This window comes from Anastrepha ludens, chromosome 6, assembly GCF_028408465.1.
Source record: "Anastrepha ludens isolate Willacy chromosome 6, idAnaLude1.1, whole genome shotgun sequence".
NCBI classification, from domain to species: domain Eukaryota; kingdom Metazoa; phylum Arthropoda; class Insecta; order Diptera; family Tephritidae; genus Anastrepha; species Anastrepha ludens.
In genome coordinates, this window is record NC_071502.1 from 29,476,996 (window position 1) to 29,503,697 (window position 26,702).

The window sequence follows — 26,702 nt, forward strand, 5'->3', positions numbered from 1 at the left end:
AATAATCTTTCTATCATTCTTGACCAGTGCCAAATATGATTGACGTGCGACGCCATTTACAGAAACTATAACTCATTGGCTGAAAAGTTCAGGTCCTAACAACGAAAACACGTTTTTTTGTTAGTGTAAAATTAGCTTTATTCATCAACGTAATTTCCATCAGGAACAACGCAGCGCCGTTACGCCGTTACTACAAAAGTTGTACGAGTATTTATCATTTGCCTAAAAATAGGCCTCAGTATCAGCGATGACCTCTTCATTCGGGCAAAATTTCTTACCGGCGACCATTTTTTTAGGTCTGCGAATTTGGTAGATGTGGGAGCAGTTCGAAGTTCAATTCATATAGTTTTTCCATTCTTTTGATTGATTTGTGATGCGGTGAGTTGTCTTGTTTTTGGTCAACAGTGAGCAAACGCGGCACCCACTTTGAACAAAGCTTTCTTACAGTCAAATTCTCATGCAATATAAAGCCAACACGCCTTTCGATATCTTTACGAGGTCAGCTAACTCACGCAACTTCACTTTTCGATTATTCAAAGCGATTTTGAGGATTTTGTTGATGTTTTTATGGTGTTGCCGCCTTATTTAAACGTCCACTGCGTTTTGCATCACCGGTGTCTCTACGACCACCTTCGAAGTTAGCAAACCATCGTTTTATTGTTGTTTCTGATGGAGCGGAGTCCTCATAACACTTTTCAAGCCATTGCTTTGCTTGAACGAAATTCCTTTTGATCCATTGTTTTGAGAATAACAAAAGTAGCGTCACCCTTAGCACAATAACTCACGAACTACTGAATAGAATATCATGAAATTTTAACAGCTGTCTTTATAAGATTGGTGCTAACTGAAAAAGAGCTGAATGCAATAAAAATAGTGCCATCGACGGTTAACGCTCGGGATTTTTCAGCCCATGTGTTATGTACAGGGTCCCGCACTCGGAGTGTAAGCAACTTCAGACCGCTCGCGCAGCTGATGACCGTGCAGTGCGTCCCGTGTAGTTGGCTAAATAACAGTCCAGAGCATTGTTTACAAGCGCGCGGAAGCATTTTGACGAGAATAAAGGCGAAAAAAGAAAATCAGTAATGGATTTCAAGCGTAATGGTGTGATTGCATTATATTTGGCTGGAAAATCACAACCAGCGATTGTTCGTCAGCTCGAGCACCTTAAAGTAAATAAAGTTTTTTTATCGTAACATTACTCGTTCCAATGAAACTGGTAGCATCGCGAAACGTCATGGAGGTGGTCATCAAAAGACTGCAATGTGACGTGAAATGTTTCAAAAAGTGAAAAAACGGCTTGAGCGAAATCCCCGAAAGAACGGAAAATATCTGATCGCAGCATCCGCCGCATAAAGAAAAATTATCTCAAAGTCAAGTCTTACAAGATCCAAAAGGCGCATGATCTCACACCAAAGCAACAACAAGTCTGGCTTGAAAGTTGAAAGAGCGAAGAAGTTGCTTCGCTTGGCCGAAAGCGGTCAATTCCGAACTCTGTGTTTTCTGACGAGAAAATTTTTCAAATTGAGCAATTCGTAAACTCCCAAAACGATTGGGTTTATTTGACTTACCGTTCATACGAGAATTTGAGTCATCGATTGGCCACCAGGAGGCAGCACCCGCCACAGGTAATGGTTTGAGCCAATGACACCGCAGATGAGCGATCTCTAATACTTTTCATCGAGCCCGGCGTCACGGTAAATGCGAAGCATTATCGGGAAAATATTTTCGAGGTTGTTTTGAAGCCGTGGGCATACAAACATTTTGGTGGCAGACCATGGACGTTTCAACAGCACTCGGCAACGTCTCACAAAGCTCGAGTGAACCACGAATGGCGAAAAAACCACTTTCCGAACTTCATGAAGTCCACAAAATTGCTCTCAAATTCACCAAACGCGAACACGATGGATTATTCTCTTTAGGTCATTTTGGAAAGCAAAGTCCGAACTAAAAGATTCACCGCTCTCGAGGACCACTACCTCTGAAAAAGGCCATTGTCCGCGAGTGGGCCAAAATACCTGAAAGTCACATTCGGGCAGCTTGCGATTCGTTTCTGATCATATCGAGCAAAAGCAAAATGATCCTTAATTTTGTATTATTTTCACACATTTTTCACTTCGAATTGAATAAAAGTAATTTTCTAAACTAAATGTATGGCCTTTTTAATTGGTCACACTTCGAGTGCCGGACCCGGTAAATCTTCACGTAGGGTGACGAATATTGCGCCACCTTGTCGAAACGCTGCCGTGGCAAATAAAGAAACGCTTGTAGTTTTAATTAATTCTGTTTTATTCTATTGGTTTGTCACACATTATTATTACATTTCTTTAACATTTATATTTGATGCTGATAATCGTATTAAAGTAAGTTCGTTACTTTTTATTTACACCCGATAAGAAGTGGGTTCGTAGTCACATAAATGTTACATTCACAAATGTAGTTATTATAAAAAATTATTCGTTTTACTTATAAAAAAACTTATGATTTACATACAGAGCGGTATACTGATATAGATTAGATTATACAAAAATGTATAGAATTTTCACTTAACATTTTCTTCGTTTATATTCGTATAAATACAAGTTGAAAAATTTTCTTCTATAGCGAATATTTGCTTGTTTTTTATTTTGTCTTTTATTCAATTTTTAATTTACGATAATGCTTTTGTCGAATAGAAAAATAGAAATTAAGTATTTCAAGGAAATTTATAACACAAATACAGATGAATGTATGTATGTATGTGTGTGTGTAATTGTTGTGATTTTATTACACAAAAGCAAATCATCGGCCCAAGTGTGATGCTAATTGGTAGTTGTGAGTGCCAAAGATTGTGGTGTGATGTTCGAGAGAGTTTCTAAATATTCGAGGCCCTTAAGGAATAATAACTGAAAACGTACATATGTATTTAATTACGGACGAGGTTAATTGATTGGAAAATATCCACAAGGTTCTACATGCATATGCAAAATACATCTATTCGACGTAAATATGTATAGACATCTGATGTGAGTAGACGCATATGCAGATTTAAGTGATTATATCCCTTTGACATTGATACCCGCACACATACCACCGCCAATGCTCGCAAGTCTAACAAGCAAGCAAGCATGTGTGAGTGTATGTATGTGCGAATGTGTGTATGCTTGGAAGGTGTTTGCGGTGCGCTTAACTAAAATGGACGTTTGTTTTTGCAACTTTACAACAAATAACTTACATATATCGACAAATAAAAAAACAAATTTTGCGACTTTAATTATGTATGTATGTATGTAGCTGTAATTGCCATGCAATGCGCTTTAATGACTGCTGGAATGCTTTATTTCTTGTTTGCATCTTCTTTTTTGCTTGCGTGTGTATGTGTGTGTTGTTTCGTTTTTATTTTGGTTTTAAATGCGCTTCTTTTACTTAATTTATCATATCGTCTATTCGAGTTGCTTTTTAACTTTTTAACTTGTATGTATGTATGTTTATATTCCGATAGTCAGTAAAATTTCATTCGTTTTATTTATCTCAAAAAACATCTAAGCTTCAGCATTGCCAGCTTGCATCTAATAACTTTCTTTTCTTATCGTTTTTTGTTTTTCTTTAACTTCTTTCAAACTTTCCCCATACATGCACATACATAGGTGTGTATGTATGTACGCATGTTGCATGTCTCAAACAGCTTCATTGTCCTTGCGCTTATCTTGCAAATACCGCCGCACCCATTATAGCCAATAACACAAAGGTGGTAGCTGTCAAGTGCTCGGCACCGCCATAATATGCCTGCCCGCAAGCAGGTGGGCACACCGGAATCACCGTCTCGAAGAGATTAACACGCGCTTCGGCTTGTCCCAGCTTGTTGACGGCCTTGCAAACATAGTCGCCGTATTGACGCTTCTCGATGGTGATTACGCGCAATGTGGAGTCGGAGTATTCATCGGCGGTGGCGAAGTGTGAGATGCTGTAGTGCTGGTTGTTCGAGAGTTGAATGTCGTCCTTTAGCCAGACAATCGCCGGCGGTGGATAAGCTTCGATGTGGCATTCCAGATCCATGTCGTATTGCAGAGCCTGTCCCAAGCGCGGGCGTGGTACAGTGATTACAGGCGCAAATTCGACTTCCACATTGATGTTGCGACGATCACCTTTGCTCACACCATTGTCGGCGACGCAATAGTAAGTGCCGCGATCCTCCTTCTTTACCGATTTGATTTTCAGAATGTTGCCAACATAGGTAGCGCTATCTGGAAATAGAAAGAGGAAAATGCCGAGAGGGAATTAGTATTTTTATATTGAGTCTATGCATAGATATGTAATTAATTACTTATATTTAATATAAATGGAAATAGTGTAGTAGAAGTAGGTGGGGGTAGGTTAGATGGCAAGAGTACTACAGGCACACTTCAAGTAGCACTTACGTGCCGTTTTGATACCATAAAGTGGACCACTACCTGCGAAAAATTTTAGGGAAGAGAAAACCAACTACAGCCATCCAGTGCTGTTGATGTAGTGGAGGAGAGAAAAGGGATCTAGGCAGGAGAATTTCTTCAAGGCATCCCCAAAGGGCACGCTAAGGAATCTCAAGCGCCTAGCCGCCAGAGCCGAACATTTGCAGAGAAAGTGCTCAACAATCTCCTTCTCTGTAGAATCCCCACAGCTTCTGCAGTAGGGGTTGTACGTAATTCCAAGCGTCTCCGCGATCACCCAGTGACCAGTGAACACCGCAATGAGTTTGGAAATTGATAGGCAGGGAGTTCCCATCACCTTAGTAGTAAAATTAAACTTTCTTAAAGAAATCAACAATACAGCAGTCGACTTGGGTATGCGTGATTAACCATTAAGTTGTATGCTGTTTGAAAAATCAGATAGAAATTTTTTGTCACCCAAAGTTTGTATATAAATAATTGGCGCGTACACCTTTTTTGGGTGTTTGGCCGAGCTCCTCCTCGTATTTGTGGTGTGCGTCTTGATGTTGTTCCTTAAATGGAGGGACCTACAGTTTCAAGCCGACTCCGAACGGCAGATATTTTTGTGAGGAGCTTTTTCATGGCAGAAATACACTCGGAGGTTTGCCATTGCCTGCCAAGGGATGACCGCTATTAGAAAAATGTTTTTCTTCATTTTAGTGTTTTCACCGAGTTTCGAACCGACGTTCTCTCTGTGAACTCCGAATGGTAGTCGCGCACCAACCCATTCGGCTACGGCGGCCGCCGATGATTTCTTTACCAATTGCTTTGGAAAAATTGCATTTCTCACTGAATTCCTTTATTCTTTTCTGTAGGCCATCGAATTCCCACCGGGCTCGCAAGAGCTTAGAAACATTGTAACTCCGTGAATTACTGTGCAAGTTGCTCCCAGAGAAAGATTGAATCGGTTAGCTAAATACATATTTGTAGCAGCATTCTTCATGGCCTGCAAACTACAGAAACACCAGCAAGCTTATCGGAAAATATTTTGCTATTTTTTAAGTTTTTATAATAAACCGAGGGAGAGAACTTTCGACTTAAACTTTCTAAAAAAAAAAAACAACAGAATTTTAAATTCGGAAACAGTGCAAAACTCTTTCTCACAATAAGTCAGTACTGTTTCTCTATATAATGTACTCGTATTACATAATTAACACGATTTTTTCGTGGAAAAATAGAGGTATGTATGTTGCTTGATTTTATTTTGTCCACAATAATTTGTTCCATTGGATTGTTCATTTGGATAAAGAGCATTCCATTTGAAATTATTCTTGAGGCAATCACAGCTTTCTTCATATTTTCCCTGTTTCCGTCTATGCATGTATGTATGTTAATAATCAAGAAGTACAAGCATAAAACACAAAATATACCTCCAATGTTTTCGATTTGTATTTCGGAAACTGACTCAATTCGCAAATTTGAATTCGTATTTATTTATACTTTACGTTCAGCTGTTTTTGTTACTCGCAAATTCTTACAAGTAAAAATCCATCCAGCAAAAACTAACAATTTGCCCTCAAGATGAATGTCATTTTGCTCTCTCACTCTCCCTTACCTTGCAAACTTCATCATTTGTAACAATTCTTAGATTCGTGGAAATTATGCTTAATAAATTCCATTTTCAAGTCTGGTAAGACGGGTAATAATGAGTTTTCATGCGTTTTCATGGGTTATCCAGCTCAGTAAATTAGCTGCGATAACTGCCAAAAACGTATAGAACAACACCAAAATATATGAAATGAGAAGAAAATGAACCATATCGCATTTTTTGTTTCCAATTCTTTTGCAATAATTGGCTTTATGAGACGTAACTCCAGAGACCTCAGACGAGCTGTGACATTGAAGCCACTCTATACATCTTTAGTAAGAAGGCAGCTCGAATATTGTATAATAATATTATATAAGTACGAGTATTATAATCTATGCTATGAGGTGCACTCACACAAATTTGAGAGAGCTCAAAAAATATTTACGAAAATCCGCGATGTACAGAATACAGAGATGTGATCAACATTAGACCGTTAACCGCCTCTCATCGATTTTGAAGGAATCAGTTGATTTGCTAATATCAGCTTGGGATGTGACGGCGGTTTGTTTAGGAGAAAACTGAGATTGTGTGGGTGATGTAAGAGAAAATTAACGCAATCTCCGTCTATGCTACTGCGTTCCTATCAGAACTAGGACTGATTGGGGGAGCGCACGATGCACAAAATGCAGAGGTGTGATCAACATCAGAGCGTTAACTGGCTCTCAGCGATTTTAAGCGAATCAGTTGATTTTTTAACATAACTGGAGTCATGATAGCGGTTCGTTTACGAAAAAACTGAGATTGTGTTGGCGATATATGAAAAAAATCGATGCAATCTACGCTAATGTTGTAGCCGATGACATGGCAGCCGAAGTTACTCTCAGAAATTCCGCTTTGGATGCCAGAGCCATGACCTTGATTTAAATCAAATGAGAGAGACGTGATAGAGCAAGGTTTCATAGTCTAGCAAAGATCTCATTCGGGTCACATTGGACAAAACTTAACATTCACATACTTTGCAAGAGTAGATCGAGTGGGGTATTTTAACCGTTACATGTAGTTATTGTGTTATCATTAAATATTTTCTATATATTTTTGGATTAATTTGCAAGAATTTTTTTTAATTTTCTCGAATTATGTGAGATCGCACGAGAAAATTTTTTTTATTTTCACCACTGTGTAAAAGGTGGTTAAGTTTCAAGGGCCGGTGTTGATTTTGAATAAAATACCATTTTTTTGGGAAATTATTGTCATTTCTCTTTATTATGATAATATTGGTATAGAACAATTACGTATGGAACAAAATATCGGCCAAAATTGACCATTAATGTGCCGAATTATCTCATCTTTTAGCTCTTGAATTGTTGCTGGCTTATCGACGTATACCTTTTCTTTCAAATTATCTCGAAGAAAGAAGTCCAACGGTGTCGTTGACGTTTAGGTGTGGTTCACATTCAACATCGACCCTTGAAATTTAACCACCCTTTATATGCTGCTGGCGCTATGCAACGTACATACGAGTACACTCATACATGAAGCTGACAAGAAGCTGCGAATTTTCACGGTCTAAATCCGTTTGCTTGTTGATAACACACAAAAATAGCAAAATGTTCTGATTAAGGTTATGGAGATAGATTTTTTATTTTTGGTGGGAGTGTCAGCTAGCGCTTAGGCTCAATATATGAATTGTGAACCTGATCAATTATTTATGTAAATACGTGAAAGTGTTAGAAAATAATAAATAAATATTAAGTTTTCATTAACTGTAATTTAAAGTTTACTGGATCATAAAACTCCTTTTAGATTGCCTAGCACATAAATAAATCTGTTTCTATTTGTACTTACAAAGCAAGGTATGCAAGGTTACTCAAGTAAAGGTAAGGCATTTTTATTGCAATGGTAAATCATAAATTCAAACTTTTATTTCTAAGCGATTCAAAAATGTACATACATTTGTACATTAGTTTGTATAGGATTTATATTTCTTAAGCAAATCCTGCTACCTGCGCGCATTTTACGAAAGGGTCAATGTCCAATGTCCAAAGTTCGACATTCACTTTGCTAGACGCTGATGCTAGAGTTCAGGTGTGTTACAAAGATTTCTATATGAATTGCGAGCTGCGGGATAGTACAGCACTTTTCTATTGTAAATGGGAGAAACCAGCCATGAAATTGATAGCCGTTTGAGTGAGGTCACCAAGAAAAGGGTCAATGTAAGGTGCAACGAACTGATTCCTACTGATTGCATAGCAGCAGAGAGGCGGGGAAGAATGCGTTGGTGTTGTGAAGGAAATAATATAAAATGATTGTACACAATGGCGAAGTGAAAACTTAGATTTTTCTTATAATGTGTTTCTCTTTTCTTCATCATTTTCTCGGCTTTATTTTGAAGAGATAGGAAAATTAAAAATTGGAAAGCGTTACAAATTTCATAAATTGCAGTGAAATGCTTTAATTGGATAGTCTACTTGTTAAGAACCAGTTAGAGCATATATTACACACATACATACATACAGTGGCGAGCATAAATCAGTGCGTGCTGATCTTTTTGTTTACTATTTACGATGTTTTTCGAGTTGGAATTTTTTCGTTTTTTTTTAATATTGTTTAGTCTTTCATTGTTCACTGCTAGAGATGAGTAGTGTCTAAGAGTATTCGAGCAAAAAGTGCTGAGGTATTTAGACCGCTACAACTGCAAGATGGTATTTAATGGATCCGCTATAATGAAGAATTGCTGCAGCTATGTAATGTGGCGAGGGCATTGCGAAATACGCAAATCCCAAAAACTGCGATGGTTGGGTCATATTACGCGCATGAGAGATGAGCGCCCCCAGAAAGCAATCGTCTCAAACAACTTTGTAGCGCCTAAAACACGAGGATGTCCAAGACTAACACGATTTGAAAAAATTCGAATGGACCTGAGGTCACTGGGTGCTAGAAACTGGAGAACTGTTGCCGAGGATAGAGATACATGGAAACGAATCGTTAACGAAGCTAAAACTCAAACCGAGCTGTAAAGCTGCCCGATGATGATGATGATTAATCATTCTTTAAATGAAACTTTCTTATGAATCAAACTTTTAAAAGTTGGACAAAATATTCATCGAAGTTTTGAACTTTTTAATCTGAATTTTCGGAAAATTTTGGGGCTCACGCAAGTTTAGTAAAATAATTGCAAATTTTAAACGGCTGAAAAATCGCTTAAATTTTAAATATATTTTTTTTCTGACGATGTTTTGCACTTTATTCCATATAAAAATAGTTTTTTTGTAAAGGAAAATGCGCAAGACCATTAGCAAAAAAAAAAAAAATTAAAAGAATCAGAATTCTTATTTGAAAAAAAAACTGTAAGGGCCGTAACTAATTTTTTTTTAGATAAGCGATTTTTTAGCCACTCATTCGCTTGACCCGAGACCGAGCAACGGGTATCTGCTAATATCCGTTGAGTAAGATAAGATACTGGGTAGCACGAGAACGTAGAGGCATTGCGATCTAAAAAATGTCTGGTAATCGAGCCCCTAGCACCCAAAACACTTTCAGACTCCCAATTAAAGTAAAAAAGGCCCCTGATAGCTGAACAGTAATAGGATCAGCTATACAAATCTTAAAGAAAAATTAGTCAAGATCCCATCTGGATTGAATGTGTGTTAAGATATATCGTGGGGTTCACCCAGTATGTGTTAAGATACATCGTCGACCTCTATACATAAGCTGCATTTTGTATTAGTAGTCAGATCCATCTGGTGCAAATGCGAACAGGGTTGATTATGGTGACGAACAAACTACCTTAAGTCGATCTTACCCGGTCGGGGTGAGGTCATTCGACTACATTAGGAAAATGTTCCACCATTCCACCTACTACAGATTTTTGTAACGCAGTTGGACTTCATTTTAGTAAACTCTTTACCCTTCAAAAGAAGACTGATGAAAATAGAATTAGTATATTTACTGATGAATCCAAGTTCGATGAACAGGTAGGAGTTTACTCTGAAAAGCTAAGCTTCAGTGCATCCTTTTGCTTGCCTAATCATTGTAGTGTCTTTCACGCAGAAGTTATCGCCATACAATGGGGCTTATTGCTCTTAAAGAAGATACTGATAACTACGAAGAAAGTATATACATAGGTATATCTACTCTGATAGTCAGGCAGCTCTGAAATTGTTAGAGCCAGTAAAACACTTCTCAAAAACGGTAGTTCAATGGCACAAATTACTACGCGAAGTACAGCAATATTTTAAAATAAAGCTGATCTGGGAGCCAAGCCATAGAAATATGCACCTTGTGATTATCACCTTTTCCGTGGACTTCAATCCCATATGAGTAACAAGAACTACTCCTCAAAAGAAGCTATAAAAAGGGATATCGAAGCGTATTTTGGCTCCAAGGACAAACAATTTTTTGAGCCGGGAATTAAAAATTTGCCTAAACGTTGGGAAGACATGGTAAATAATGAAGGAAAATATATTATTGATTAATAAATACTTTAAACATCTTTTTTATGAATTTTAAAACCACCTTTAAAAAACGCACTAACGAACGAAAAGGTACAACACTAAATATTCACCTAGATAATGTACTAATGCCGATTCCCTTAGTTACGTGCAAATTATTAATAGATAGACACTCTAGCAATGCTGCCAGAGTAGCTGGCCGTTGGAGGCAGGCATTCTTTTGCCAAATAAGCAAGCAAACTTGGCCACAATGGAACTGCGGCTGTACAAAATCGCTACTGAATCTTAGGAGAGAGGATATGAGAAATGCGATAGACTAGGTGAAAAGATTTTTAGGGGTGTATGTACTACCTAGCATTCGTTATTCGGCTCTAATCGAATTTGACAGATATGCCGACTTCATTGGTTTTGTGTTCCACTAAGCTAAAGCTAAATTTTGTGAATCCCAAAGTGAATGACGTAGAATCCAAAGTTCCCCACAACATTTTTTTTCACCATACCTAACAAGCAAACCTGGTATCTATCATCCATGCATGATTGAGGTGCTAACAGGATGACATGCAAATAGAATGGGAGTACCACATATTGACTTTCGTCGTAGCTGTCAAGATATTGAAGATGAGGAAACCGTGGAACACCTCCAGTGTACATGCATTGCTCTATACAGAAAAAGGCTTTCCACGCACAGATTCGCCATTCTTGACAGCATTAAAGAGGTCTCGCAAATAGGGTTGTCGAAATTAATAAAATTCGTTCAATCCACAGGCTGGTTCAGAGGAGACACAGGAGTGTAAAGGATGGGTTCCAGTGATATCCCAAAATAACTACCGAAATTAACAAAAAATCGTTAAATGCACAGGCTGGTTCAGAGAAAACTCAGGAGTGTAAAGGATGGGTTCCAGTGATATCCCAAATGGAACTACCGAAATTAACAAAATTCGTTAAATCCACGGGCTGGTTCAGAGAAGACACAGGAGTGTAAAGGATGAGATCCAGTGGTATCTCAATGGAACTATTCAGGCCAAAGTGTGTCGGATGACAGGCACTCCACCTGACCTAACTTAACCTACCCAAGCGGGTTACTTCCCATCAAAGAGGTTTTCAAAGCAATAGCCATTATAAAAATATATACTAACACCTTCGATCGCATAGTAAAGTTGTACTTTTTGTTTTCAAAGTATGCACGTAGTACCTATTTTTCAAATTAGCTCGACTTTCTGCAGAATTACAAAACTCAATGCCAGTCAAGTTTAAAGTAATAAATCTGTCCACCACCTTTTTGTTAGTGTTTGTGAGAGTATTATAATCCGCAGTTCGTGGCAATTATTCTTGTGTCAGCTATGTGTGAAATCAACTGGTCGTGTTTAATGGCTGATCACAAAGAGCAATATTTTGTTATTTTTGTTAACACACCAGAAACTTCGATTCCTCGCTAAAATAGAAATGCTCAAATAAATATATGCGACTGTATTGAGCAACACCGGAATTGGGTCAATGGCGTTGCCGGGTCTTTTGTCCACTGTACTGCTGATCGGTTAACTTAATGGAATTTTAATGCGTCCAGTTCCGCTAGCTGCCAATCACGGCTGAGCGGTATATGTAAAAGCACAGCATAGCGACTAATACCCAACAAATACTCGTACTAGCAAAGGGAAAAGATGAAATGGATCTGGAGTGAAGGCATAAAAGAGCATACACACACACATACACACGAGTATAAACAAACTTACAAACATATAAAAGAATAATTGAATTGTTGACTGTACGTAGGCTGCCATTGGATTGTTGATGCCATTTGAAGTTTCCAATTGAACGACTCTTCAAGGGAAATCATAATCGCCCAGAGAATTGGTGATGTAGTGCTGGCTCAGTGGCGCAGTCGCATGGCATTTCCTGGTGCTGTGCTAGAGTGGATAGCAGTATCATGCCAATTCCCACCCCCTTTCCCCAGTTTGTTGCCTGCTAAGTGATCCCTATTCTAGTTTTAATGAATTACAATACATTTTCGGTCACTTTTATTTGTTTTGTGTAGTGAAAACAAACTGGTAACTACGGCGTTAATGACCTTATGCCAAAGTGGTACCCGTGCATAATGCAACAATGCAAAAACAAAAACAAAATGGCACAAAAGGGATAGTATAACAAAGGGAAACATATGAAACAAAAAAAAACAACAGTTGAAACCAACCCAAGCAGATTTAATAAATAAAAACAGTAAACAGATTTTTGCAATTCCATTCACCCCCTCTCCACATACTCACTTACGTTGTTTCCGCAATATGCGAGCGTGCAGCTGCAGCTGCAAATTGGTTTGCAATTCTGAAGCCCAGCAACCCAAACAACAACAAAACACACCTTGTAATATGCAGAACAGTTGTGGCCAGTGTTGCCACTCAAATAGTTCAGCCCTACTAGAAGCCAAGCCCTACTAAGCCAAGAATCGCTTATTATACCTACTAATAGATTTTAGCATTTTTGAAACCCATAAAATAAAATCGCAGAATATACATATATAATGTAGATTTGCACAGATTTTTTTGTGTGTTAGAAGTTATTAGTGCCTAGAAGGTTTTTCATGACGAAAAAACGCGTCCATAGGCCAAAATGTGTTAAAAAATCATGCAATTAATTTTGAAAAATGATAATTACCATTTCGAGTACTGTTTTTTAGCTATAAAGTATTTGATATTTTTATTATGACTCTGTATTATTAAAATTTATTAATCACTTCCTATTACTACACAAATTTTGAAAAGAAAAGGAACATTAAGGGGTTAGGGGTAGTCAGAATTTTCGAAAAATTTGATTTTTTTGTTTTTGCATTTTCTTAAAGTATAATATCTTAAAAATATTGTGTGAAAATGTGAAGTGAATCCGACAAATACTTTTCGAGTTATTCAACAATGAACAAAGGGCGCTGAAAAATGGATGCTGCACGTATCAAACAGGCAGATAATTGCGCTAATGATAACACTCGAGCAAGCAGAATGCTACATAGGTAACAGCAAATCGATATTTTGGAAGTTGCTAGACGCCTGAAGAACTATGGCCCAGGAATAGATGACACAGTGTAAGTAATTAAATATCAGGTAAGTCCATAAGTTTGTGCGTATTTCATTTTATTTTTTAAATTCACTTTTGTACGATTTTTGCATACAAAAAATTATTCGCGGAATACAGCGGAACTATTTATATTTTCTTTGATATATTGTGCATTTAACAAGCGATTTTATCCGCACATAGAAGCACGTGTTGTTAGAAAATAAAATGGAATTTTCGAATGCGTTTAAGAGGCATTTTTTGTATTCTTTTTATAAAAGTGGTAAAAATGCAACAACTGCTGCTGCAGAAATAAACACTGTTCACGGAGAGGATACCGTGAATGTAATTACTGCGCAAAAGTGGTTTTCAAAATTTCGAAGGGATAACTGCGACGTGGAGGATGCCCCGTGCGCTGGTCGTCCTGAAGTCTTTAACTCCGACGTCTTGCTCGAACTCGTGGAAGCTGAGCCAAAATGTGACAGTCGATATGATAGGCACCTGGTTCAGTTGGGAAAGGTTTCAAAGCTGGTAAAATGGGTCCCGCGTAGACTTTCCGTCGCCAACTTTCAGGAGAGAGTGAATGTGTGCTCTCAGCTGCTGCAACGGCTTGAAAATGAAAGTTTTTTGAATCGTATCGTTATTGGTGATGAAAAATGGGTCCTTTACAAAAATCCTGTTCGCAAACGCCAATGGTTAGATAAAGATGAAACACCAGAACCGACCCCTAGAGATGGCCTTCAGCCCAAGAAGATTCTCCTGTCTACTTGGTGGGATATCAGACGATAACTGCTGATTATTATTCCCATCATCTATCAAACCTGAATGAGGCACTTAACAAAAATCGACCGTCTTTAGTGAATAGACGCAAAGTTTTATTTCACCACGACAACGCAAGACCTCATACCGCAAGGCAAACATTAAGCAAGCTGAACGAGCTCGGATGGGAGCTAATGTCGCATCCACCATACTCTCCGGATATTGCAACTTGTGATTATCACCTTTTCCGTGGACTTCAATGCCATATGAGTAACAGGAACTACTCCGCAAAAGAAGCTATAAAAAGGGATATCGAAGCGTATTTTGACTCCAAGAACAAACAATTTTTTGAGCAGGGAATTAAAAATTTGCCTAAACGTTGGGAAGACATTGTAAATAATGAAGGAAAATATATTATTAATTAATAAATACTTTAAACATCTTTTTGATTAATTTTAAAACCATCTTAAAAAACGCACGAACTTATAGACTGGCCTGATAATTCGTATAACTCTACATAAATCGATAGCAAAACTTTAAGTGTTTGAACGGGTGGTCACTGTAACTTAAAAACCGCTTGGTAGATTACAATAAAATTTATACTTCTTTTGAAAAACATAAGAAACTCGTACTCGTTCCTGATCGAAGGATTTCTTTTAAACAATTTCGATTTTTTTTAAACAATTAATTGTCGGTTTTTTTCTCGAAAATCTGGAAAATAGTTCCTGAGGCCGCCATATTGTTAATTTTGAAAAAAAATCTGCGACCAGGCACAAGATTAAAACTAATTTCACTTGTTCGATGGATTTTAGATGAATCTCCGTGATGATCACCGCAAGGGACTTTTGGAGAAACGGACTCCACACAAACAGCGAAAACTTTTACAATTATTAATTTTTTTTGTTGAAATTTTGCTAAATTCAAGTCGAAACATGATGAATAACTGCTATGTTTTTATTTTTGTAAAATAAAGCAACTGACTAGCAAATGATTGAAAATCATCTTTTTTTCGGGCCTCTGACTAGCCCTAACCCCTTAAATTAATTTTATGAATTGCAGTTTTAAGTATTATGCCTAAACATTCGTAATAATAAATAAATAAATAATCGATGAATTGCAACTACGAAATATCTCTTTAATTGGGACTAGCTTTGGGGTCAAGTTCAGTCAGGCTTATGTGACAAAGTCTCACAAAGAGGGACTTTCCGATTGCCTGCTGCCAAGCATAGCCGCATCAAACATTTGCAGGACGTAGTATTTCGCACTTAATGCCATAAAATAGCATTTTAAATACAAAAATTAAGTGAATATTTCAAACAAAACTTATTTTATTTATCTTAAAATCGTGAATTCTTATTAAATAACCTCTAACTCGCATATGTAAAAATGCATGGGTAGCAAAGAATTTGTTTAATTAAAGTCAAAATGTGAGAGTTTTTATTTATTAATACGAGTATTGCAAAAACCTATCGAAATTCTCTTTGAGCTGTCACCCAACCAAGAGGAAAAACTCTTACCAAAAAGCTAAAAATGGCAGCACTGGTCGTAGAAGGTAAAGTTCAAGGGGTAGGAGTGCAGATTACATACATTTGCCTACTGACATATGCACACATCAAGATGAGCTTGTATATGTATGTGTATGAATATATGAATGAAGTTTAGCGGAAAGGTGGAGTTTATGGTTATACACATTACAATTTGCTAATTTAGACAAGAACAACCACACACATGCTCATATTTACAAGCTCATAAACACATACACGTCCATATCCATATGCCTGTGGACTATATCAAAATTTGAATGTCCGTTTATGTGCTCGCCTTGATGAGTGCAACAATAATCGCATGAGAAGTGCCAGTAACTCCCCTGAGAAGCCGAGGCAGCACAACAAGTAAGGAAGTAAGAAACGATAGGGATGGGAAAGGGTGTGAACGTATGCATTATATGCGAGTACATACATAAGTGCATACATACATAAATACATACAAATTGGGCTACCCTGCAGGAAAACTGAACTAGTGAAACAAGAAATTGCTAACAATTAGATAATCTATATACTTTGGGTATCAACAACCTTTTACGATTTGTCAAAAGCTCAGGATGGTTCAATATGGAAAGGGAAATGTAGTCCAGCCCCTGCGGCTCGCAACAGACCCGGTTTCGTGGTTTAAGTGGCATCGCTGTCTCTATGTGCGATGCGGCTGCCAAACCTAACCTAACCTAACCTAACCTTGCCAGGAAGGGAACTGAATTGGTTTGAGAGACCTCCTACCTGGTCAACGGCGTCCCCCTGACTGTTGTTTAAGGAGAATTGCAAAATTTATTTCTCAGGAAAGCGCAGAAGAGATGGAGCTGCTTTTTTTAATGTGCTATTTCGAAAACCCTGTGACTCCAGCACACAACATACGCAGGACTCAGAAATCTTGGGGAGTCCACGCCATTCAATTTTCAAACTCGAAGCTGTGTGTACCGGTCATTGGACGATCGGCACACGCGCGTTCTCACGATTCAGTTGAGAATGTCGAGCTATCGACGCTACATCAGTAATACTATCAACAGAACGTCCAGTTTTCGGTCCGCCAGTTATTTTTCTATCCTCGAAAGAACTAGTTTCCTCAAATTTTTTCAACAACCTTTGATTTGTCGACTTATTCGGATGATTATTTCCACAAAAAAAAAAAATATATCACGAATTTTGCTTTATGTTGCGCTTAAAGGGCGACCATTTTCACAATAGGTTTCAATAATTTTAACGCGCTGTTCTTTCTTATAAGTATCCATGGGTAAAATCGTACATCTGTCAACTTGACAAATGTTAAAGATGACAAACAAAATGGCACCGTCTAGGATTTATTCATTACTGACATCTAGGCATCGTTTTTGAAAGGCCCTTTATAAGTTATTATGACGATTCTCTATGTCCTGAACTATCGAAAACGTGTATACTGGTGGAGAATTTACATTTGGTACGACATTGCCGTGTAAAATTCATCAGTGGGTTATATGCAAGGATAATAGATACCAGGTTTGCTCGTAAAGTATGGTGAAAAAAATGTTGAGGGGAACTTTGAATTCTACGTCATTCGTTTTGTGTTTCTCAAAATTTAGCTTTAGGGTAGTGAAACGTAAAACGAATGACTCGGCATATCTGCTAAATTCGCTCAGAGCCGAAAAACGTTCTGCTACGTAGTACACCTCTAAAAATCTTTTCACCATATATGCCAAAGAAGCGAATTTAATCGAAACGCAATCCCTACAGGGTGGGGTTGTATGCCCATGCTATGCATGTGCAGAAGAACATAACAATCTTCATATGTACATACATAAATGCATTGTAATGTTGCAAGTGCAACCAAGCGTAAGCGCAATGAACAGAGCCGGCAACTACAACATCGACAATAGGTGACAGTAGCAGCAGCAGCAGCAGCAGCAGTAGCGTTGGTGCAAAGGTAATGAACGCACTTTAATGCATCGGTTATGCACTCGAAGTTGAGAAGTTGACGTTACGCAGATTCGCCCTGGTTGGCTACTGCCATTGCACGGACCTGATAGTGGTTTTGTTAACGAGAAAAATGCAGTCAAATATGATGAGCTGGATATGGGTATGAACAAAATGAGATATGTGTAAATTGTTATAAAAAATATGTGATTGAATAGAATATGCGCTTTCATAAAAAAAATAATGAACATTCAAAAAAAAAGAAAAAAGTCAAAACTGAAATAATAAAAATTAAATGCAGTAAACTGAATTTTTGCATATTAAATTGTGAGTAATTCGAGACTTTGTTAAAACAATGTGGAAATGTGCGCTTCATACTTTATTTTACTTAAAATTAGGTTCTCCTGGGTGACGCCAAATTAAAAGAGTGTATTTTTTAAGGTTCATTTAAGAGCTCAGTTAAGAAAGTAGCCAATAAAGCAGAAAAAGAGTTTCGACTCTCATTTAAAGAGATGACTAAAATTTTTCACAGCAATAACCAGCATTCTAATTATTTTTAGATATTTCCCCATTTATACTGTACAACACAAAAATGATTACAAGGTTCTGGACAACGAATTCTGGTAGAAGAGAGTAGACAAAAAAATATACATATAACGGCAATTTGCAATGTGTGAATTCCAATTTAGAGAGTCACAAAGTTTTCACCTGATATATGATGTGTTTAGTAGTTCTATAAAGTATAAAAAATAATTGGGAATATTTTTGTTGAACATTTTAACCCTCCTCAAAATATGGGTAGTTTTTGGCTGTTTTACGAAAAAGAGGCAAAAATACTCACAAAGAAGGGATTTGGATGGTTAAAATGTACTAGAAAAGTATTTGCCATAAAATTCTACTGCCGCTGGATTCTACGTAGCATTAGTAGAATCCAGCGGGACAAAACTGCACTAGGAATGCATGCATCTCTGTTTCAAAGCGGAGGTGTATGCTGTTCAAGAAGCAATGAACTTTGAAAACAGATGGAGAGCCAGATCTATATGTACCTGCAGCGACAGCCAAGTTGCGCTCATGGCCTTAGACAGCCTCCCAACCACTTCAAGGGTAGACGAGTCCTGCAAATCCAGACTGAACTATGTCGGTAGACATAATAGCCTGATGCCAACATGGGTCCTGGGACACGTGGTTATCGCGGGAAACGATATCTCTGATTCTTTAGCCAGACTGGGCTCTGAGGCCAACTTTTCTGCGCCAGAGCCCGTTCTGCCACACCCTTCTGCAGCCATCAAAGCCACGGCTAGCAAACGGTTTAATCTAACCCACAAGCGAGCTTGGCAGGCTGAGAGAGGCTGCAGATGGACAAAACTGATGTAACCTGTCATGTCCGACCCAGTGTCGCAGTTCCTCCTGTCACTAAGCAGAGGGGACTCTAGGAGGCTGGTTGGACTTATGACGGGCAGTGCGCTTTGCCCAGCATGTGGAGAAGAGGATGAGACGGCGGACAACGTTCTGTGCGTGTGCCCCACCTTCGCTGGAATCAGGCTTGAGTTCTTTGGCACTGATGCGTTAAGAAGCGACCACCTTGGCTCCTTGGCACAAAGGGAACCCGAGTACAATGCAATGGATTTAATTGTGTCTGCGTGCTGCACCTGCTAGTCTGTTCCGAGATAAAAAAAAATAAGTCTCTTAGCTCAAAACTTAGCTTAAGCGTCAGAAGTTAGACAACGGAAATTATCCCTTAACCCTTTGGCATCAGTGAAAAAAATGTGCGACTTAAACAGATGGAAGACAAAAAGTTATTTTTATCGGCTAGTGGCATTGCGGCTGTGGTTCCCTGTACGTATTTGAATATAACTCAAAGAGTTATGGGAATCAAATTGTCAGAGATTACTGAGCAGAGTCTTAGTTATTAATGAAACAAATTGAGAAAAATAACAAGTTTTTTTAAAAAGTAAAAAAAAAAACTTCTCAAAATTGTTTAACAAAAAAAGGTTTATTTTTATAAAATTGTCCTAAGAAATTCGGCCACCGTAGCCGAATGGGTTGGTGCGTGACTACCATTCAGAGTTCACAGAGAGAACGTCGATTCGAGTCTTGGTGAAACACCAAAATTAACAAAAACATTTTTCTAATAGCGGTCGCCCCTCGGTAGGAAATGGCAAACCTCCGAGTGTATTTCTGCCATGAAAAAGCTCCTCATAAAAATATCTGCCGTTCGGAGTCGGCTTAAAGCTGTAGGTCCCTCCATTTGTGGAACAACATCAAGACGCACACCACAAATAGGAGGAGGAGCTCGGCCAAACACCTAAAAAGGGTGTAAGCGCCAATTATATATACATATATTGTATATATATTTAATTAGGGAAACAGATTGAAGTCTTTAATGACAGTCAGGCTGCACTAAATGCTCTGCAGAACGCAAAGCAAACGTCAAAGATTGATAAGAATATAAGAAAAAGCTGAACTCTGTTGCATGAGAGAATAAGCTCGTACTTATATGGGTTCCAGGACACTCCGGTGTTCATGGAAACGAAATTGCCGATGAAATGGCCAACTGTGGATCAGCGGTTACCCCACAAGGACGAGAGCCAATAATCGGAATCAATTTTGCAGGAATCACGAATTGGATCAGGGATTATGTATGTAAATTACATAAACAGCGATGGTCCGATCTAGAACGCTGCAGAACTTCAAAGTGTTTTGTGACAAGCCCGAAGAGAAAACTGTCGAACTTTCTTTTAAAACTTGGAAAAAAAACTGTGACTCGGTTCGGATGGTTGGTATTATTACAGGACTCTATCCATGGGGTCAGCATATGACCACGAGTGGACTCATTGAGGACCAGATTTGCCTGTATCGCTTAGAGAAGGCGGATAGCACTGAGCATTTTCGTTCACTCAAACTGGTGGATATTTTAAGATTTACCAAGGAATCTGGAAAATTCTCACAGGCCTAGCAGCTACCTCTATGGCGCTATTCTATCCTATCTTTTTTCTTCTGTTGATTCTCTCCTTTCCTCCTTGACTAGCTGCCTTTTCACTTTTCAGAGCTTTATATGTTTAAATATTTTACAATAGGCTTTTTACTCTGAGTGTTTCAGGAATTACCAAATCTCTCGCTGCTTCATGGCTCAACTTTTCAAATTTCATTGCATCCTAAGAATTGAGAAACAAATTATAAAAATGTTACAAAAACCAAAAATATTTCACTTTAAAAAACTATGCCAAAATTTTCAACATTGGATAAATTTCAAAATTATTCAATTTTTTTCAAATGTTTCAGTTTACTTCTTATTATATCAAGGCGAATCTATTAAAGGTGGTACTTGTAAATCAGCTGAGTTGTTTTTTCTTTCGCAGTGTCCATGTGGCTGTCAGCTCAGAATGAAACAAGGCGAATTCATTATTTTTTTCTAGTTTCTCAATTTGACAATCAAACGTACAGAACAGTGTTGTTGGTCTTGTGCCACCACCTGTAATGAATGCGCATTGACAATATCCAAAATACTTGGATCACTTGACATGGAATCACTCTGCAACAGTTTCTCCAAATTTAAAGTTTTATATCCGCAGTGGGTGTCGACGCATGCGGCTCCTGTCAGTACAAGTACGCATATCATGGAAGAGCACACACAGTTTGAGTGAATTTTTATTATTATTTTAAATTATATTAAATTATTAAATTTTTTATTAATTATTTTTATTTATTATTGCTTTATCTTTAAGAATATCCTTTTATATTGTATTTTTAAAAATAAATGAAAGTATGTATATCGAAAGGAAATCAGCTTTTATAAAAATGCAGGTTCACTTAGTGACAATGTGACGAATGAAGCGTAAAAATGTGTGCAATAAAATAAGTCAGTTCGACTACTTTAGTCCAGCAACAGAGCCTACACATATGCGCTTAAAAGTGTGTGCCATTCAAGATTTTTCCCTCTTATCGAGTAAATAAAACCACAGTGCACACAGTCAAGGAAACGTTCAATTCGAAGCCTTTCGCGTCAGCTGAGTTCTTCGAGTTCAAGTGCATTGCTGAACACCTAAGGTGCATACAAAGGGGAAGACGGGCGGTAAGGTAGTCGTCGGAGGTCGCTCATTTGGCTTGATTTGTGACTTTGCCCAAGTCGGAAGCGCGGCGTGGGAGCCACGATGTCAATGGCACCGACAACTCCAACGTCTGCGCTGGCGTCGATACCACAAATGCTTCCAACTACTGCTACTGTTGCTGCCTTTTTAGTTGCAGTTGTTGTTGTGCATGTACTTTGCATGCTGCAGCCGTCACCATTGAAGCGCGCAATTATAATTGAAGCAGAAACAATTGCAAAATACGCCGCTGAGATCGTTGACGTGCTGTGCACATACACACAAGCACAGAAACCTATAGAACGCCGTAGTAGCATAGCAAAAACAAAAAAAAAAAAAATTCAATGGAAATAATAAGAGCAGCTGCGGCTTAGTGCAGCATAGTGCATTCGGATCGCTCGCCCCCGCATTTGCAATGTATCGATTGTTAGAACATGGATGCGAGATTGCATGTGGCATGCATACAAACGTGTATACGTATGTATGTGCATTGCATACGCTGCTCCAGCAACTAAATTCCAATTCTGCACTTACAGCTGCATTTGAAATAGGCAGTCGGCATAACAGACAAGCAGATTTTACCATTCGAACTCCTAAATTAAATTGGAATTTGAAATTTCATGCACCCAAATTGCAGGAAACATATTTACAAACACTCACACACACATACATATGCATGTAAGTACGAGTGCATTGCACACGTGTGGAATGCAATCAGAAAAGAGTACACTTGCTGGATGTGTTGGTGGCATTCATTAAATGTTTATTGTAACTGCTCATATGCATTAGATGCTTTGTTGTTGCAGCAATGCGGCCAGCTTGTATTTGAAATTTGATTTCCGAACAACTGTACCCTTCCCGCGCGGATTTTACTGGATTATTGCTTGTTTGAATTATCAGCTTTCCCATTTTTCATTTTAATTTTCTCATTTTTAATTTGGGAAAATAATCGTAAATGGAAATAATTGTTGCAACTCGCTTGCGCTAACCCAAATATGCAACGCGCGGACTTGTTGATGATTTATGCCATATTTACTCGGTAACGTGGCGCGAGGCGGCAGCTGACATCAGACAAAAAGTAAATTAAGCATTGACACATTGAAGTTCCCCAACCAGCGCTCTTTCTCCCGTTCGTCCAGCTATGCAAATGTAAAAGGCCAACAACATTGGTAGGGGAACCTCTGTGTTTTGCTGCCTATTAGATGTTGCGCTACATTAGGCGGGCAGCCAGACCATACATACAGGCGCATTTGACATATTAAATGTGTTGTTGGCGCTCAAGTCCGAAAGCGATTTCAATACAAACACAATCACGTACGCAATTAATGGGAATTCATAAATTTTTTCTATGCTGATACCATCATAGTGCATAGTCCATATTAATATTGTTAGTGTTGTTGTAGTTGTTGCTGCTGTTTTCCAAAAGTGAGTCATGAAAGTGCATTGGAAATTGTAAACAAACAAGCATACATACACGTATGCTTCCTAACTTATACTATACATATGTATGTATGTATGTATGTCATGGAATACCCGCTGTAATTGAATATTCCAAACATGCGCGTCTCTGACTTTGCAGCCCCTCAATCATATGCATGCGTTTAATAAACGGAAAAACAATAAATTCAAAATATTTTCGATTAATTAGCCACCTTCATACACACACACACACACACACATATGTACATATATCGGAATTATCGACATAAATCTAAATATTTGGCTTAAAATACAGGTTTTAGGGTCTTTGGATGGAGAAAGAAGCAACAAAAAAAAGAAAAAAATTGATGCACCGAAAATTTTCCACGCGATGCATAAATAGTCAATGCAGCGATGCATCAATGTTTGTTGAAATCTGACATCTCTAGCACATTAAACAGCCATTTCGGTTTTTTAATTAGGCAAAAAAGAGAAGTGAGTCTGCCCGAAAAATTTAAGTAACATCAAACAAGACGTCTCTGTAGAAGGCAAGGCGCATTCATTAAAGGTGGTGGCACTAGACCAACAACACTGTTCTGTACGTTTGATTGTCAAAGCAAAGTATTGGCAAAGCAGAAAACAAATAATGAATTCGCCTTGTTTCATTCTGGGCTGACAGCTACATGGATACGGCAAAGAAAAAAAAAAACAATTCAGCTGATTTACTAATACCACCTTTTTAATAGATTCGCCTTGATAGAAGGTGCTACCAGTAGAACAGCTGATTAATTCGCCTTGGCTCCAAAAAATTGGGCCTACATTTGTTTTTTTAGAAACGCAGTGAAAACAACGCGAATTGTAATTTGCGCAAAAAAACTATAAAGAATGCCGAAAATACGTCAAACTTAATGGCACACAAAATAAATGTAGAAGTCTAAAAATAAAAAAAAAAAAATTGTGATTACGTAAAAATTTTAGTTTTCGTTTTTAATTCTATGATTTTACGAAAAAGTTTTTGAGCTAATTTACACAAAAGAAACGTAGAAACCTAAAAATTAAAAAAAAAAAATATTTGATTACTTAAAAATTTTATTTTTTTTTAATCTATGGCTTTACGAAAAAGTGTTTGACCTAGTAGTTCAGCGAAAAAAAATTGCATTTGTATCTTCTTTTTCTTAGCTTCACAGTCCGTAGTGGACCGTAGCTTTATAAACAATTTTCCTCCCCTTTATTAAATCCATGGCTTCATTTCTCCAATTGTATACGTTCATTTCCTTAAGATCTGAGTCAACGTCATCTAAGCATTCTTAATTTTATATTAGTTTTATTTATTCGGAGAACATTTGTACATTTTTTCATCATAGAAAAATTCAACAATTCTCAGTTTCTCCCATTTTTCGGTGTACACACAAAATTGGCGAATTCTGGGTAATTTCATGCTATTAAATGTGCTCTAATTTTGACAGCGGTTACCCGGCAGTCCTGCCAATACGACACACCAAAAAAACCACAACTGATAAGCCGCCGAAGTTAAATTAAAAAATTATTAAACTTTGAAATACAAATACATACAAAGTTAATTTACTTATTTTTCAGCATTCATTGGAAAATGTACAAGCACTAATGAACACTCCATCGATAACACAGTAAATGTTTTTAATCAGCCATAAAGTGCTCAAAATCAAAATTTAAAATCAATTATTTGCCAAGGCAGATCAGCAGCATTGAAAAGTCCTGTTAAAGCATGAAATTGCAATCACAGCTGATGAAAAGTTATAAAAAAATGTAAAACTACCCAAGCGACAGTGTAAAATTTTGGAAATGCAACAACATAAAGTTGTAGACATAAAGAATAGCAGAATACATAAACGAGAAAAAAATTAAAATAAGAAACTGCAAATAAACATTAGAACAAATAACACAGCAGCGATGATGATTCACAAGGTATGACAAAGTTAACAGAATTAAAAGTAAAGGAATGACAAACAACAGCACGGCCAGCACAAATACAAAAGTACTGTAAACGGCGGATATGGTGAACTATTTTTTTTTTTTACATTGTAATTAGCAGAGCAGTTAAGAAACTTAATTTCTGAAACCAGTACTTCAAGATACACGATTTTTATTGACCGCACATTCATTAGCAGTGAACTGATTTAAACCTAATTTGCAAAAGCATATCTTAATACACGTATATAAATACATATGTATGTATGTGTGTGTAAATATTTATGTAGTGTACTTTTGTAAGTTTTTTAATAACTTTCGAAGAGAAAATTCTGTGAGTTATATTTTTGGTTCAGATCCAATTTGAAATTGTTCCGCAAGGAGGCACTGCGGCCGGTGCATTGTATGCTTCTCATAAACTACCAATCAACTATAACACTACCGATTTTGATCAATATTAAAGACAATATGGGCGTGTAGAAGAGGTAGGAGAGAGATTTAATATCACGGGATTCAAGGTACTAATTAATATTTCTACAAATTGGTATATTTGTAAGCTTGAGAAAAAAAAACTTTCAAAAATAATTTGTAATTTGGAGATTTATTCAACGTTGAAAATCTTGTTATAGAATTTTCAATATTTAAAATTGTTTTTTAACTTTATAGAATAAAATATGCTTTATTATGTTTCTTTTTTAAATTTATAGAATAAAATATACTTTTTCAATTTCTAGTATAAAATCTACTCTTTTGTCTTTTTTTAAAATCTACCCACCTTACATATTTTTATACTTTTTTCATTAATAGTTGTGACTATTCTCAGCATTCTGTGAAAGTTTCCGAGAGTTATATCTATACCTTGGAGTAATTTTGGATAGTAAACTATTATGGAAGTACAACACATATATTAGAGAGGAAGAAAAAGGCCAGCAACGAACTATACGCACGTAAAAAGATGCTGGGAGTTACATGGGGTCTATCTCCTGCTATAATGTATTGGTGCTACTCAGCTATAGTAAACCCGATTTTACTATACGGTGCTCTGGTGTAGTGGACTGCGCTAAGAAAACCGACATATAAAAAGCCTATGGAAAATATTCTACGTCTTGGTGCACACTGCACAACAGGTGCATTGAAAACTACTCCAACGACAGCGCTTGAAAGAATACTCAACTTGTCACCGATTGATATTGCGGCGGAATGCCGAGCAGCTAAATCCGCCGTTAGACTCAGCGCGGCAGGCGAATTAACCTGTAAAACATTCGGACATAGCTCAATAGGCATTAGTTATATGGTCCAAACGGACTATATGACTGGCAATTGGGTGAAGAAATTCCGAAGAACAATAGAAGAAGAGGGGTGGAAAAAAGGAATGAAACATAACCCAAATACTCTTAATATATTTACTGATAGCTCGAAAATGTTAGACGGACTAGGTGCAGCGATTTATTGCGCAGAGCTAGGCATCAGGCAGCCATTTAAGCTTTCTGACCACTGTAGTATCTTTCAAGCAGAAGTCTTTGCTGTAGGTAAGGCTGCGGAAATAGCATTCGCAAAGACATCAAGCAACTCCAAAATAAATATTATATATA

General features: G+C 37.5%; 1 protein-coding gene across 1 annotated transcript in view; it reads right to left on the reverse strand.

The window, feature by feature from the left end:
• Positions 1-2,268: 2,268 nt before the first annotated feature.
• LOC128868158 (lachesin) overlaps positions 2,269-26,702 on the reverse strand; it is an 83,882-nt gene continuing 59,448 nt past the window's right edge. The window contains exon 2 of the mRNA XM_054109927.1: positions 2,269-4,220. Coding sequence (XP_053965902.1) covers positions 3,679-4,220 — 542 coding nt within the window. The 3' untranslated portion in view covers positions 2,269-3,678. The remainder of the gene's footprint in view (positions 4,221-26,702) is intronic.